The sequence below is a fragment of the Pelecanus crispus genome, chromosome 2, assembly GCF_030463565.1.
Source record: "Pelecanus crispus isolate bPelCri1 chromosome 2, bPelCri1.pri, whole genome shotgun sequence".
In the NCBI taxonomy this organism is placed as follows: domain Eukaryota; kingdom Metazoa; phylum Chordata; class Aves; order Pelecaniformes; family Pelecanidae; genus Pelecanus; species Pelecanus crispus.
In genome coordinates this window covers 131163006-131180036 of record NC_134644.1, presented here as the reverse complement: position 1 = coordinate 131180036, position 17031 = coordinate 131163006, and the positions used below count along the sequence as shown (strand labels likewise).

General features: G+C 39.3%; 1 protein-coding gene across 7 annotated transcripts; it reads left to right on the top strand.

Annotated features, from left to right (window-relative positions):
• Window positions 1-1000: 1000 nt before the first annotated feature.
• Window positions 1001-14045, top strand: LYPLA1 (lysophospholipase 1). 7 transcript variants are annotated; one of them, XM_075704622.1, is made up of 10 exons: window positions 1001-1069; window positions 1641-1672; window positions 4784-4849; window positions 6396-6443; window positions 7295-7365; window positions 7959-8032; window positions 8758-8859; window positions 9467-9643; window positions 11048-11149; window positions 12253-14045. In XM_075704622.1, the coding sequence occupies exons 1-9, from the start codon at window positions 1001-1003 to the stop codon at window positions 11099-11101; spliced, it is 693 nt and encodes a 230-aa protein (XP_075560737.1). In that variant the 3' UTR covers window positions 11102-11149; window positions 12253-14045. The 7 variants fall into 7 exon arrangements, with proteins under 7 accessions (XP_075560737.1, XP_075560739.1, XP_075560736.1 ...); XM_075704624.1 differs by having other exon boundaries at window positions 9509-9643; window positions 11048-14045; XM_075704621.1 differs by having other exon boundaries at window positions 11048-14045.
• The last annotated feature ends 2986 nt before the right edge of the window (window positions 14046-17031 follow it).

The window sequence follows — 17031 nt, the reverse complement described above, 5'->3', positions numbered from 1 at the left end:
ATACAGAGTGCCTGAATAGCCCAATACATTTCGAGATGAATAAGCATCATTGACTCTTTGGCTGGAAGTAAGCCAAGAGATTTAATTTAGTGATGAAGGCATCTGATCAGATGAGGATGAGTTCTAACGATGCGGTTTGCTGGTTTTCCTGTTCCCCATGACTTACTATTTTAATATTTACCTATTTAAGAATACTGTAATTTGCCTTTTTCCCTAAGCCTTATAATACAGCATAAAAATGGTTTTTACGGGAAACACTCAAACCGTAGACACGTACAAATTACACTACAGAAGTGCAGTATCATCTGGCAGATACATCTAGCTATTTGAAAGGTAGTTTTAAAGACACTGCAAACTCTTTGAAACCACTGGGAACCCAAAGACGGAAGCAACTTTGCAGAGCCCGACTTTTAACCGGTGTAGGCAGACCTGCCACTTCCCAACGCACCAGGCTCCCGCCGGCCGTCCCCTGAGGGGTACCCCGGCAGGCGTTAGCTGCCGCCCGTACGGCCTGCAGGCCTGCAGCGCCCGCCCACACACCCGCCCCGACCGCCGTTCCCGCCGCCAGCGCCTGTCACACGCAGCGGGCCGGCCTGGGAAGGCGCGGACGAGGCCGAAGGGGGAATGCCGGGCCGGGGCTGCAGCTCGGCGGCGGCCGCGCTGATCTTTCCCCTCAGCGGCGCCCGCTCCCGGCCGGGCTGCCTGCACGGCGGCGCGCGGGCGGCAACGGCTGCCCCCGGGGCCCGCCCCCCCCTCGCGCCCCGGCGGCAGCCAATCGGCTCCCGGGGCGGCCCCGGCGGCAACCAATCGGCTACCGGGGCGGCCCCGGCGGGGCGGGGCGGGGGCTGAGTGCGCCGGGTCCGCTCCGCGCTGCCACCGCCCCCGCCCCTCCGCGCCCCGCCCCGCCCGCCGCCCGCCTTTCCCCGCCCTCCTGGCCCGGCGCCCGTCCCGCCTCCCCGCTCCTGGTCGGTGTCCCGCTGGCCGCCTCGCAGCCCGGTGTATGTGCGGCAACAACATGTCGGCGCCGCTGCCCGCCATCGTCCCGGCCGCCAGGAAGGCGACGGCTGCCGTGAGTGCGGGCGGGGGGGGGGGGGGCGAGGCGCAGGAAGGCGGCGGCGCTCGGTGGCCCCCACCCCGCTTTGTTCTCCGCTGCGGCCTCAGCCCCGGGCGGGGGGCGGCCGCCGCGGCCTGGGGGCGACGCCGCGGTCAGGCCCGGGCCGGCGCCTGCCCGGGGTGAGGGGGTGCGGCCCGGGCCGGGCAGGTTGACAGGGCTCTCCCGTTCCTTTCCAGCCGGGCCGCGCTCGGCGGCGGGGCCCCGCTCCCTTGGCGGCTGGAGTCAGCGCCGGGCAGGGGAAGGTCATCGGTGTCAGCGGGGGCCCCGCGGCGGCGTGTGCCGGCCGAGGGCGGGGTGCGGCCGCTGATGGCGGCGGGGAGGCCGGGGAGGGGAGCGCTGGGGTGGCAAGGCAAGGCAAGGCAAGGCAAGGAAGGAAGCGGAGTTCTCTTCTGAGAAAGTCGGAGCGTGCTCCGAGCTGCGTGTGATCTTGCGTGGGCGCCTGTCGTACGGGGGTTAGGTGCCTTTACACTTCGGTGATGCTGAACTGCTATGTTTGTTGGTTTTTTTTTTTTTTTTTCCCCTTCAGGTCATTTTTCTTCATGGACTGGGAGATACCGGGTGTGTATTCTGATCTGTTACATACTTAATTAGTTGCTATAGTTTCAAATATAAGGCTGCATGCTTTAAAGACGTGAGCAGTTTAAAGTTACTTAAGCATCTTATTTTGCCCTTAACTGACCGCAGTGGCTAACAACAGATGAAACTTCATGTATGCTGGAATGATGGTGACAACTATTTATTTAAAATTTCCCAGCATAACTTTTCTTCTCTCTTTTCAGTTGCTTACCTAATTTGGTTTGAATGTGATCCCTCTTTTGTTCTTGAGTTAAAGTTGGTGGAAAAAGAAGTCTGTGGGTTTCTGATCTTTCGCTTTCCTGGGAGTGGGTTCCTTGTTATTCTTGTACTTTACTAAATTTAGAGTTCTCTTTTTTTCCAGACTTGTGGATTGCTGGTTTGCTAGTAGGTGCAGTTAGGCCATGGTTTCTTCTTCAGCATGTCACACTTACATTAAAATCCAGGCTTACTTGATTTATCTAAGCAAACTCCTAAGTAGTCACCTAATGTCTACAGATTTCTCTATCTGAAATAGGGTCTTCAGACTCAAAAAAAAAAAAAAAACCAACAAGAAAAACCCCAGCCCAACAAGCTGTGAAATACCCTGTTTGCCTTGTTCCTGTTGTTTCAACATTTGAGTAGAAATGGAAAGATTAGGCAACTTTTGGGAGGCATTCTAGGTATGGTATGATTCTTCCATTTGAAGCTTATGTGTGGTAAGATATAAGCGAAGCATACATTTATTAAAGCCATTGAATTGACAAAGTAGGAGTGTGTTGAAACCTTTTTTTTTAGTAGAAGACTTAAAAGGAATTGACACTTGGATACTGAAAACAAGTAGCATGAATGCTTTGTCTGTTGTGCTCCCTTATGGGCAAAATTACGTAGTACTTTTTTCTAAGAACTCTGTTTTTGTTACCTGGAACTTGAATGTTGCCTCTAGGTTGAAACTTGCAATGTTTAAGACACAAACTTTTTCTGAAGAACCAAAGAAAGTCAGCTGTCAAAATTTAAACTTGTGTAACCTGGGCATTTAATAAGTTAAAGAGTCAGGTCCATGCACTTGGCAGTATTCTGCAAGTGGAGATGTTTGCTCTCATTTGTTGTGCTGACACACCACCTTGTTTGCATTACCCCTCTTCCTTTCTGCTGGTAGGACGCAGCTGAGGCAGCAGTGTTTCCTGCATCTTGGCACCAAATGTTCAACAAGTGATTTGCAGAGTCTTTTGCGTCTTTGGAATTTGAGTCCTTGCAAATTGGGTTGATGTTGGTTTTGGCAAGGGGAGAAAAACACAGAGATTTGCTCTTTAACATAAATTGTATTCCTTATATAAATGTGATTATTTCCATTTTGGTTGTCAAAGCTAATGGGCCGTCTCTGCAAATGCACTGAGCATACTGGAATGTATGCATTAACAAGTCCTAACACCTCTGTGGAAATATGGTGATTTTGCTGTATTTGTTCCTCTAGTGCACTGTGCAGATCAGATTAACTAAAACTGCATTTGACATACTGCTTTTTTTTTTTTTCCCCAAAAAGCTGTAGTAGTGACCCAAAAAAGAATTGTCTGAAGAGAACTCATTAACAATTTGATAATCTACCACAGTTTAAACTGACCGGTTCTACTTCACATGAATTTTGGTTTACCAATGGTATTTTTCATACTCTGGGAAGTGTCTAACAGAGGTTATGTTCTTTTTCTCTCTTAGCTCCTATATAAATGGCACTTAACGATTGGTACATACTTGTCAAAATCTGAACAAAAGGTACAACATACAGGATTGTTCTAAAGAGTCTGCATAAATGTGTATACGATGTATATATAATACGCTTTCCAAATTTGTCAAATTAATCTTTATAGGTGGCTAGTAGAAGTCCCCAGATTCTTAGCTAACTAGTTTTTCTCAGTTGTATTTCTCCTTTAGATTCTTATTTGGCCTTCTGTGATACTGCAAATATTATGCAAGTAATATCACCCATAATTGTTAATGGTATGTATAAAAGTATTGGTAGGACATGGGTGAGATATACAGCCAGTGTTTCAAATGTCTGTGCTGTCTGTGTGTTTGAAACGTCTTTAATTTTAGGGAGGATCCATTAACTTTTCAGGATGATTTTAAAATTAAAACGAAACCAAACTTGCTTTTATGGCTTGTCTGCTGTTGGTCTGATTAGTTCAGCTGTGTCACTGATTAATTTGTTACAGCTGTTTTCTGCTTATCATCAACCTTCCAGTATGTAGTTTAGTGGGTGAGGTAGGAATACTGAATAATGAGAAAAATCAGGAAATACAGGTACTGTTGAGTGTTCCGGAAGGCAAAGTGCAGGCACAGGCAGTGGTTCTGCGCAGGTTCAGATTTTGGGTCCAGCTCCATTTATGCTTAGATGAGACCTGGAGTGAGTCTTTCAGAGCTGTTCATTTAAATTATGCTTTCCAGTTTTCTGGTTTGTAGGAAGCTTGATAACTCATCTGCTGTGCAGATCTCGCATTGTTCTGTGCATTCATACAGCATGTGCTTGAGATTAAAAAAACTACCTGCAATCTGGAGCATTGTTCAGGATTGCCTGAGTCTGAGATCATTTGAGCTGAGCCAGAGTTAATAGGTCTGATTGATTAGGTTGGCTCCATGTGGAGTTAGCTTAGATGTCAGTTCACTACTCTCCCACATGAGGAAATTTGGTTCAGAAGAAGCAAAGCTGGCTGCGGAAGAAGCTGCCTTAACTCTATAGGAGCAACAAAGCAGCCTCTGGGCTAGAGCTGCCTGGAAGCAGGATACCTGTGCTCATATGTTGTAGCACCCAAATTAATAAAACCAGCCAGATACAGAGCAGGCTTTGCGTAGAGCCAAAGTGATATCTCTGCAGCTGTGCCGCAACTAGGGTAGTCAGATAAAGTGTCCCTGGCTGTATATTTGCAACAAATAATCAGAGGCAGAACAAACCTTTTAAGTTTAGTACTATATTCGCAGCATATGGCAGTTGATGTAAAATTTTTCTAGAAATGTGTTTATATTGATCTAATGCAGCATATTTCATACTTGCTCTGTGCTGCTGCACCAACATAACAGCTAAGCCAAAACATAAATGCCATTTAAAATATTTTTTGTTAACAGGCATGGATGGTCAGAAGCACTTGCAGGTATCAAAAGCCCCCATGTAAAATACATTTGCCCACATGCGTAAGTTTGTAACTTTTCTTGGTTTACGTTTTTACTTATTAAATGTACTTACGTTTACGTGTTACTTATTAAGACACTTGCACAGATGAAGAAGTCAAATGGGATTTGGATGTCTCTGCATTTCATTTTTATGTAAAAAACCACTCTAAAATAATTTTGATGCTATTAAATATTTTGTTATTTTTAGGAACTGTTGTGTGACTTTATGGCAAAACTGCATTTTTATTCATGTTTTGCTTTTGTTACTAATTCAGACTGAAAACATGTTTGAAAAGTTTTATGTGCAAAGTTAGATTGTTTTGACTTTGTTTTCGCTGGATTGAGTTGTTTGTTGCTTTTTTTCCCCCAACAATCATTTGTTAAAAGCCAGTCTTAAAAAGGACTAATTTTTTGTATTTTACTGACCATTAAGTATACTTTGTATTAGGTACATGTACTTCTTAAACTCAGGTGCATGTATAATAGATGAAATTCCCCTGATACCTACAGCAAGTTTCAAAGATTCACAGGATATTCCTATTTTCAGCAAATAATGGAATTTGAGCTGTCTTTGTGCAATTTGAGAGGTGAAATACTTCTGAGCAGGGTCAGGAATCGGTAAATAAAGCATTAACATATAGCTAGTATTTATTTAATGACAGAAAAACTAATCAAGTATAATCTTAATTTATTTTAACACAAAATTCAGATTGTCTTTTGCTCCGACAGTCTTGGGAGACATGGAGCAGGGGTGATAGGGAGATAAGTAAGCAATGTTTTGTTTGGTGTATTACTGTTACTGGGCTGTGATTGATTGATTTATTTTACCACATGGCCACGCTTTGCTGAGCCATTCAAAAAGAGCTTAGCAATATCTGCTGTTCTTTTTGCTTGCCCTTTGTCTTCTTTCAGTCTTTTCGCGCAGAACTTATGTTCCTCAATTTTGGTAGATTAAAACTATAGCCAGATGTGATCCATGGCGTGGTCCATTGCAGTTGTCTTGGTATGTCTGAAAAGATGCCATACTGCAGCATAAGGGTGGGAATGAGTCCTGCAATGAAGGCGGGCACTGCTTAAGTGGATTCTGCTGTTGAGAGAAGCATGTGTGGCCAGACTCGTATCCGCTGCTGTGCTGCGTTTGGCTGCTTCCTTAGGTTTGCTGATGCTGCTATGTAAGGTGCCTTCATCCACTGAGCATGTGTATGAAACTGTGATAAATAACTGTTACTTAGAAATAACCGAGGCACATGTGTGCTTTATGTCTGTCTATCTATATGTCTGTCATACGCATATGCTATATATGCACACATACATTTTTGTAAAGCAGCCCATTAATGTTTTGCTTGCTCCCCATAGAGAGTGGTAATTCAGCTCTGAATATTAAATGTGTTTGGGCTGGCAGGTTTCAAGAGAGATTTTTTTGAAGAGATGCTACAAAGTAGCTAATGTTAATTATGGTTTAAAAGTAAGACAGAATTAGGGATATGTAATTTCATGACGTAACTGCATCTGCATTACTAAATTTCAGTATATCTCTTATGTCAGTGGTGTTCATTCTCATTTCTAGGCCAGTTATGCCAGTTTCTTTGAACATGAACATGGCTATGCCATCGTGGTAAGTATTTGTTCAATTGCAGATGATTCTAATCAAAAGATATCTAGGGATTTGAGCTCTTTGTTCTTAATTAAAAATCATGAACAACCTGAATGGCTAGTTTTAGTCAGATGTAAGTATAAAAAGCTTTTTGCTTTAGTTTTGCTCTTATAAGAGAGCTCTCACGAGTATGCTCTAATTCCTTGTGTATCTATGGTAATGGTTATTCCTCAGGACTAATCTGTATGACTTAAAATAAAAAAAACCCCACTTTATTTTACAATTATAATACACACACAGTAATAATACACAGTAAGCCTGTATTGTGTGTGAATTCATAGTCAGTAGTCGTAAAGACCTGGAGCGGAAACATTATTGCTACTAGCAAATAATACTTGGTGGGTCAGTAGGATATCTAGAAACTATTCTTTAAAACATCCATTCTGAATAGAAAGCAAGAAAAATATGGTAGATTTCAATGGTTTTAAACCACTCCTCGTCAGTTTTTCTTTCCGTAAGTAACGTGTGTTTGTTTTTCCTGTATTTCTTCAAATACTGTTTTAATTTTGTACATGCAACTGATAAATTGAAATTCCTGCTGATATTTTTGGAGCAAATACCAAAACTGAGCTGCTTAATCTGCAGTAAATTGCAAAAGAAAGCAAAACTCAGAAAAACTTTGTTGACTAGATTTAGCCTTTTAGCCACATTCACAGATTGCCCACTATGTCTTGTAAACTATGGGTGGTTGGTACTAACTAACATGTCAGCTACCATTTTTATCTGGAAAGTATCCCAATTTTATTATTTGTGTTTTAAGGAAGTGGAATGGATGCTCTAATGAGTAATTCTCTTGTTGATATTTTTGTAAGGTTTGATATCATTGGACTTTCTCCAGATTCACAGGAAGATGAAGTTGGGATCAAGCAAGCAGCGGAGAATGGTATGCTTAGGAATATTTTTTATGGCTTAAAGGTACTTCTGTGTATTCTTAAAAATGAATTACCAGTCTGAAACAGATTTTGCAAAGAAAAAATGGTTAGGGAAAGTAATAGGTATATATTATTGCTGATCAAAGTTTAGCCAAGTGCATATTTTGTTTTGTGGTTTTGTTTTTTTAAACTTCATGAGTAGGTAGAGTAGTTCACCAGTACAAACACTTCATACTCTCAAATATGAAATGTACATGGGAACCAGTGTATTTTTTTAGTGTATTGTTTTTTAACAGCTTCTGGGTAGCACAACAGGTTAGAGATGTATGAACATTCACTTGTGATGCTGGATAGATAGAAGAGGATAGCCTCTTCTGGCAGTGGGGCTTTTGCAAGACTTGCATGTTCTTCTCTTTGGAAATGGTACAGTGGCACTGGAATTTCTGAGCATGCTCTAGGCCTTTTGATACGTTTTAATGTATAGCAGACTAGATTTTTCCATTCACTAGTTTTCTGTTGACATCAGGGAGAAGGTCTCTTTCCTATTCTAGGCTTTCTACAGAATGGAGTGGTTTTTAACTACTGGCCTTTATTTATGTTGCAGTTAAAGCACTGATAGATCAAGAAGTAAAAAATGGAATTCCTTCTAATAGAATTATTCTGGGAGGCTTTTCTCAGGTAAGCTATGGTTGGAAAGAACTGTCTTTTTTCTAGGGAAGTAACTTAGCTTTCCTAATGTGGGAAGTCCAGACAGTTGAATTGGAAAGTGTTGATGTTAGGTGCTTCTAAAGTTTTAAGGTGTCAATTTTCCTTTGCCTTAACAAGTGAAGTTTTTTAGTTTTATGCCAATAATAACTATTCACTGGAAAATGAACATGCGTGTGGAAAAAAGGTACTAAAATTAATAGTCTATTTAAAGTCTTTATGTACATAACTTACATAGCTTTGCTTGAAAATCTTTCTAGTATTTTTAATGTAACTTTAATTTGGTAGATATTTGATGGTCTGGATTTGTTTGGGAAATTCTTCCCTTCATACTTGTAACGACATCTGTGGTAGGTAGGTTAATAGATTAATTAATCCATACACCAACTTCCCAGTCTGCATGCAAGTAAATTAAAATATTAAAGTAGTGATAATACTGTCATGAGTGATAGTGCTTTGTTTCATGTTTTGGTTCCCCCACGCAGACGTTAGTTACAGTGAATTTGCTGTTTTACTTCTGAATTGATCATATGGACTTGGGGCGGGGTGGGGGGGAGGAAAATAAATGTTGTACAGGAATACTGGTTGGTTCTGAGGAAGAATAGATTGGAATAGAAGGGAGAAACCAGAGATCTTGAAACAAGCATTAGAAGGAACATTACCATCACCATTCTAATACTTATCTCTCTTTATCTTAGGGAGGTGCTTTATCATTGTATACAGCTCTTACAACACAACAAAAATTAGCAGGTGTTGTAGCCCTCAGCTGTTGGCTTCCTCTACGGGCTTCTTTTCCTCAGGTATTTATGTTTCTTTCCTAAGCTGATTTGCACTTGGGGAATGATTGTATCTGAAGATTGTGTCTTGTGCAGGAGTTAGTGGTCATTGTTATTACCGAATATTGACGGTTGTTTGAAAACTCAGCAGTTTTTAAAATAGGGCCCTGGAGTTTTAGAGTTTGGCAAGTAGGGAGAATGAGGAAATGCTCAGTAGCTATCTCTGTTTTAAATGACAGTCCTAGGCAACTTAAAGGATATAGCAAATTTTCCTTAAGGATGAATTTTCTGTATGCCATTTGTTCCATCTGCAAGACACTATCTTATTAGAGACTAGGCATTTATCAAAGTATCAGGTTTTTTACTTGGCCAGGAATCATGTTCTTCTGTTCTCAGATTAGTGCCAAAATTTTATATGCAGGTTTTTTAACTTAATGTGCTATCAGGCACAGAGCTTACTTCATAAGGAACTTGCAGACTATACATTATGTTTTTTTTTCTGTCAGAATTCAACTTACTTATCATGCCGCAGGCCATAGTGCCATGGGGTTATTTTAGCTCGAAGTTGTCAGCCTTACCTCTACTTACTGTCTCTTTCTTCTCTTCTCTGCTCTAATTCCACCCCTAACAGGGCCCTATCAGTGGTGTCAACAAGGACATTGCTGTTCTTCAGTGCCATGGGGACTGTGACCCGTTGGTTCCTTTAATGTTCGGTTCTCTCACTGTTGAGAAGCTAAAGAGTATGATAAATCCAGCCAATGTAACCTTCAGAACTTACTCTGGCATGATGCATAGCTCATGTATTGAGGTAATTTTCTTAATAAATGATGTTTTAGCTGAGTATGGTTAATTTTTTTCCCTCAAAACGAGTATGTATTGGGTGGGAGGGGTGGGGGTTTTTTTTGTTTGTTTGTTTTAAATAACGAGTGCTTGATGCTACTGGCTTGCTTTAGTGAGTAATTGAATGCCTGGCTGAAAAAGTATCCAAGGCAAAAGTTTATATGACAAGTGGGAACTTCCTCGTAAGATTGTATTTTGGGGACTAGGCTAGTTGGTCTATAAAATACTCCCCCCCCTCCCGCCCCCCCCCCCCAATTTTTATTATTTGTTTACAAAAAAAAAAATCCGACCCCAAAAAACCCACCAAAGCAAAACACTGAATTGGAAGGCAGATTCTCACAGCATAAATCCAATTTGGTATTTTGGAGAGAAGAATCTTGTTAGTTCTGTGGATGCAGACATCGAAGGAATGGAGAAGGAGGGCTGATGCTAAATGGTTCTGGCTCAGCAGGCAGTTGAGCTGATGTAATGGCTTGCTGCTGCCAGAAAGGGGTGGCCTAGTTCCCTCTGCTCCTGACCTTGTGGCCCTCTCTTCCTTCTTGCACCAGCTCTGGAGCTGATCAGAAACTTCTTTGAACATTTGAACTTGCTAAAATGTTCAAAGCTGCTGCCTTCAGTTTTTGCAGCTGTAGTGAGTTGAAGCATTGGAACTCGGACAAAGTAAATGGTAGGAGCAAGAAACAGAAGAGGAGGCAAGGACCAAGTCTGCCATTTGTCAGCAGTAGTAACTTTGTTAGTTTGGATTTCTGCATCTTGTGGGAACTGTACCCTTGGATAACTTCTTTGAGACATTTACACAGTTGTATTGCGTTTAGGCAGTAATAGCGCTGAGTTGTCACACAAGTATATTGATAATGTGCTGCTTCTTGCAACATTGACTTAAAAAAAACTAAATTATTTTTAACATGGATTGGTTTCCCAGTCTAGTTCACTGTATTGCTTTTCCTTAAGGAAGGTGAAACTGAATGGTTAGGAGGAGGAGCTGCTGGATTTTCACACTGCTGCTAACTTGCAAAAAATTTAAAGTATACACGAAGCTATGGCCTTAGCTACATTCAAATCCTATCCATCCGCAGCCTGGTGCTGTTCAGATCACTTGATGGTTAATGTAGCTTGCCAGCTCAACTTCATAGAGAGGGAAAGTAGTCTTTGCTCTTTTTCTTGTATTTTAGCCTTTTCTGAGTGTATAGTGCCTTGAAGAGTTAGCAGCCTTGACTTGTGTGCAAAGTGGTATGATTTTATCAAGTAACTAATTAGTCAATACTTGTAGCTCAGCTGCTCGTTATAACTGAAATACTGGAACATGATTTAGTGTAGCTGAATATGTATTACTAGGGAACTTTAACTAATACATACTTTTATCTTTAAACAGGAGATGATGGATGTAAAACAGTTCATAGACAAACATCTACCTCCTGTAGACTGAAACGATATGTGAGAAGCCTTCTATATAAATACACCAGCATCAACTGTGGTAGAGTGTTAATCTTTTCATATGCCTGAGAGGAAGCATTACTTCTGTACCTGCAGTGTTGCTACTGTGTTGCAAATTTATACTTGGGATGAGGATTAAATACACATGTACAAGAAATTATCATCTTTTGTATTAATCATCCACTGGTGGGACTATATGAATGAGGCAGCTAGGTAATAATGACAGAATGTAACCTAAGGATACTGTTTTAAGGTGTCTGATTTTTTTTTGATTGCAGAACTTTGAACTATTTGTACAAGTAATTAAATACTAAATTTAAGTGAACAGCATAAATGTGACCAGTTTAATTCTACTTGAGACATGATTTGCTCTTAATGCTCATTGAAAACATATTAAAACATTTCCTTTGTGTAATGAATGCATAAAGTACACAACATGTAACGTAGTAGGCATATGATGGTAGAATAAATGTTACCAAGGACAAAGCTTTAAATATTCTATGTTAATTGTTACTCCATATAAAGAGGGTTGTTCTAGAATGGCTAGAAGTCAACGAAGGTATTTCTCATATTTAAACCACCTCAACTTTTAACTGCTTTCATATAGGTAGATACTGTGGAAATTCTAAAGGGACTCATTCTTTGTTAGACCATCATTTGTTGCTTATTGTCTTTTTTTTTTTTTTTTTGATTACTATAAATTCACATCAAATGCTGACTTGGAACAGAATTCTGAAGAAGTCCATAGGATTCGAGTTTCATTTAAAAATTCATTTTTTTGTACTGAATATTCATCTTGTGCTTTAGTCTTTGTAGCTTTCATTTGTGTAGAAATGTTGATTATATTTCACATGAGCAATTCCAGCATATAGTTTTTGATTTTTCTGTCTGCTTTGGAGTAAATAACTGAAAACAATGCATCTGTGTAGTTTTGTGTATTGCTGAAGTCTCATCTGTAACACAGACATTGACAAATTTGAATTCTTTTTTAATAGAAATATAAGTGCAATTTGGATATAACTTGAACTTTAAATTGATACCATCTAATGCTTTCTTTTATTGCATGTTGAGACTTGATTTTTTTTTTCCTGAAAAAGAACAAAGAATTTTATTTTCAAATCTTATCATTCTGCATTTCCCTAGAGCAGTATAACCTAGGAATATGAAGACCTACTATGGGGGAAGAAATAAATCTACAAGATAAAGAATGTCTCTTCTTTCAGAAGCTTAAAATTCTAGAATGCACTGGGTTACAAAAATTGATGCACACTCAAGAGCTTTTTGCAGTCAAGAGCCATAATGTACTTCTGGAAACAGCTGCTCTTCTGTAGAGTTCAGAGGCTGTCACTGCACTAGGAATGTTTAAAAAATACACTACAGTTTTTACTACATAGTATGCTGCATAAGTGTTCTATACTATAATATGTTTGCAAGCAAAGAATATTCCTGTTTTGGATGCATCTGTCATGTCAGCACTGTGCTTCATACCTGCATTTTAGGTACTTTCTCTTCTCTCAGCTTAATCAAGTGGTCTTCTTACAGTGTATATGGATTTATGTCCGAGGCACCGGCTAGTACAAATGCATAAATGGGGAATTATGACTTTATATCCCTTCTTTAACATGGCTGCTGCCAGAAATCCAACTTGTTCATGTAGTGGGAGTTCTCAGTTTTCAGTGCTTTTCTTTGTATGTATTGCGCTTCATTTTTAGGAAGCTGTTTTTCTTTTCTAGTCCAGTTTCTCTGGGTTATTAAACATCTCTTAATATGTAAAATTGAAAAGGAGTTTTTTTCTAAATGGTATTGAAACAATTCTAGATATTCCATCTGTGTGGTTAAGAGGGAACATCTATTAACTTTGAAGTTTAATTAGTCTTTTCCCTCAATCACTCTGTTCTATAGATCTGCCAATTTGTCTTTCAGTTAATTTAGTTCACAGAAGAAACCATAATATTCTTATTGTAGTTGTGCCAAAGTTCTATTGAGAAAACAGTATGTCCTAGCTTGGAGTCGTTCCCAAATTGTGTTAGCTAATTTTGCAGTCCCGATGAATTGCAAACTCGGTAACCAAACTATATGTTATTTCTCCTAGTTTTTAGATTTATCCTCATTCCCCTGTTGTCTAAATATTTCCCTGAATATTAGCATGTCTCCAAAGTTCTGCACAAGCTTCTAATTTTTCCTTTATTATTTTCTTGTTCTGTTTGTAGATTGTTTGATAATGCTGTTCAGCTGTCTTGTTCAACTTCTAATTGACTGTGTGCTCATTTCGCATATTCTTTCTTCTGTTAAATGAGTTTAAAAAATATTTCTAAGATGTTAAAATGAGATCAGTCATAGCTTTATTCTGTGTTAGCGTCACGATACTTTCTTCAGTTTGGTGAACTGTGTTCACAGCTTGTGGTCGGTTTCTAGTAGTTAAGCATTTTAATCCAAGTCAGCTTCAGATTGACTCCATGATGCTTTCAGATGTTTTTCTAGAAATGCTTTATGTGCTAACTTTGTTCAAATATTCAGCTATCATAAGAAGATTTTCTTCACACTGTCGTTTTGCTGCTTCTTTTATCTACAAAGAGATGTCTTACCAAAGTAAATGCAAGTGAATGTTGTGACTTACTCTGAATTTCTGTATTCTAGGAAGAATTCTTCCCCTCAAGTTGTTTGGTTGGGTTTTTGGGGTTGTTTTTTTTTGGTTTTTTTGCAGGGGTGTATGAGTATGTTGTAGTTGTGGGTTGTTACAGAGCCCAGAAGCTAGAGGAAACTTCAAGGATGTATTTGAAGCCTATCCTGTTTCCTCCCATATTACAGTGTTTATCTTGAGCTCCTTTCTTTTGTAATTTCCCAGCTAGCTGGAAAGCTGCGTGTATGATCTTGTAGTTGAACTTCTTCACTACCTGAAGTGATTTGATGCTGGGATTGTTGTCATAATTGCGTATCTTTTTTGGCTGAACAATAGCTCAGTCTGGTGTGGGGGTTTTCATAAAATTCTATTAAAATGAAGAAGTTGGACTGTTGGAGTTCTAAATGTGAATATCCTATCCTCATAAACTATGATTGGAAACTGTCCAATAATGAAGTTTATTTTTTGTAATGTTAGACTTTCCCCACAAGGGGATGATGTCCGTCAAACCTATGAAAGCATTTATATGCAAATACCTTGCTTGTGAGTCAGTTTGTTTCAATAGGTATTTAACTCCCTAATGTGTTTTTAATTTCAAAATGGTACTTCAATTTGACTGCAGTTTTGTGCAGTCAGAAGTCTGACTTCTTGTTAGAATATGTTACCCGCTTTTTAACAAACGTGTTGAATTCTGTATTGTAAGTCAAATCTTCCAGCCATTCTTGAAGTAAACCTGCACTGGGGTCTGTACTGTGATGAGGGCTGTATGATTTGGTCTCTTCCTCCTATCTTGTATAATTACAACACAGTAGATTGGTAAAAGTACTGTACACTGTAACTGGTATTAGAACTGTTAATTAAAACATGTTCTCTCTAATGGAGTATACTGCACTTCATTGAAATCATTAGGATGCATCTTTTATGTAGAGGTGCTATTTGTGTTGATGGATGTGACTGAGGACAAACTGTGTAAGATGTTAATGAAGCCATATGTACAAGGCCTGTGTATTTCAAATTTTATACAGAAATACTGAACACTTTTTGTGTTATGAAGTATAAGCCATTTATACTTAATATAAACATCTTAAGATGTAATTTACTTAGTTTACTCATTTTATTTATGATAAGAAACGTTAACTTTGGAAATTACTTCTGTAGTAAGGAAAATGTAAAATCTTTCCATTTTTATCTTTCTGAAATAAATTTTGATCAGTGTTTGGGAAAGTACTAAAGACTTTTTCCATACTTATCTGAAAGAAGTGGAGCTTTCATGTGCTGCGAAACAGGCACTTTAGAGGCTTCTTGCAAATGTATTGCATGGGAATGTATGCGTGATGCTATAATACAAAAGAACAATCACTTGTAGTTACTGAAAAGGAAAAAAAAAATCACCAATTTATGTTTTGCTACCTCGTTGAGAGAATAACAACTATGATTTGATTCCCCCCCTCCCCCATATTCTGGGTTAATTTTATTTTAACTTGTTTTCTTGAAATTTGCAGTAATTTTGAAATGTAGAGGAAAATCAAATATTTTCTAGTAGCCTTATTCTAGGACACCAAAGAGCCAAAGTCTTCTCTCTGCATACTGCTGCACCTTTCTCTGGGGGTTCTGCGGTATCAGGGAGCCTTTGAAGTTATGTTAGGTGTGGCACACATACCACTTAACCTACTTGTTAAAGAAGCAGTTTTCAGGTCAGGGGTTACCTGTGCTCTTTAGGTTAACTGTAATACTCGAGGCTGATCAGTGGTATATGTAGTGTGGGGCAGTATAGAGAAAACTTGAGATTATCTGGGAAGAGATGCTGAAGAAATTTGGGAGTGAGTGGGGCGTGCATGTAGTAAAGGCAGACCTTCCCCCTTGAGCAGTTTAAAGCAACTAAAAGGCTGCTTGTCTCCATAGACTGTGATGTCTGAAAGTCAGTGTGGAGTACAGTTAGGTTCATGAATGTGTGGAAATGCATGTCAGATGCAGTGCTGTATGTGAATATATTGTGGGAACTCAAGGATATAAGAATAGCTAGTAACAATAAAGATACAATAATATACCGAGTAATTTGTCAGTTTATATTTGATGAAAAACTTTTTGAGTAATTTTCAGTTTCTTTCTTACTTTCAGCCCTGGCATCCCTGATGAGATAACTGTGAGGAGAAACCTTGCCTAGAATTATCATTATGAAAAATTACAATGTACTATTTTATTAAACTTTATCAAATACAGTATGAGATCACTGGTGTAAGTGAAGAAGGTGAGTCTCAAAAAGTTTTCAGAATGTCTGTTGGTTAACTTGGAAATGGGATTCTTTGAAGAATAATAGCTGAAGAACAGATTCTTTTTTTCCTTTTTCTTTTTGTTTTCATTGCTTGCCGCTCTCATGTTACCACCCTTTGCCTTTGGGATAACAGGTTTATTAATTCCCTTTTAGTGAAACAAGTGCCTTTGATGTAGCTGATTAAAGCTGATTTAAACGAAGCGCTTGTATAATTTAATGGACATCCACAAAGTGAATCGGTAGATAATGGTTTTCTCTTAGTTCCAATTACGAGAAAAGAGCAACTCATTGCCTCCTTTTTCTCTGCAAAATTTGTAAAACTTAAAAAACTTCCAGCCAGTTTGCTGAGGTGCAGTGAACCCTGCTTCAGGCATCTAAGTGGGAGGTTTAGCTTCTCTGTGTGAAGAAGGTAGACTTCCCTCAGGGGTCATTCAAGGTTCTTTTTTTAAAAGGCTACTTGTCTGCATTGACAGATGGAGCAGATGGACTCTGAAAGTTGGAGATTGAATGTTCCCTGGTTGTGAATATGAGCAAACTTGAAGTAGCTTCTTCTTGAAATCACTTGCTAGCTATGTCGTAGTATTTAAAACTATTTTGGGGGAATCTTTAAAAGGCTTACATATTTTCAGTCTGTGTACCAAAAAAATAAGTAGAGGCTGCCCCAGAATAAAGAACATGGCTTATCTAAGTGACAGTCTAATAACATGACCTTAAAAAAAACCCAAACCATTTTCCTAAATATTTTTTATTTTTCATGTTTAACTGCCTCCAGCTACTGCTTCTAAGTTGAAAAAAAAAAAAAAAAAGGACATTTTGAAAATTAATAACATACTGCAAACACCAGAATTTGAAAATGATACTTGGTCTAACTTCAGGCCATACCATCATAATATAGAGCTAGTCCTAGGAAAAAAAAAAAAAAACAAACCAAACCAAACCAACCCACCCCTATCTGTTGAAGAACAATAGGAACAACTAATCAAGATGCATGTAACTGTTTCAGAAATTTTTGAGGAAAATCTTGCCATTA

Bases quoted from the DNA above. Each gene is read 5' to 3' on its own strand.
- LYPLA1 (XM_075704622.1), top strand. From the start codon at position 1,001: ATGTGCGGCAACAACATGTCGGCGCCGCTGCCCGCCATCGTCCCGGCC. The intron at 1,070-1,640 runs GTGAGTGCGGGC...TTTCCCCTTCAG, and splicing joins CCAGGAAGGCGACGGCTGCC to GTCATTTTTCTTCATGGACT. The intron at 8,860-9,466 runs GTATTTATGTTT...CACCCCTAACAG, and splicing joins TACGGGCTTCTTTTCCTCAG to GGCCCTATCAGTGGTGTCAA.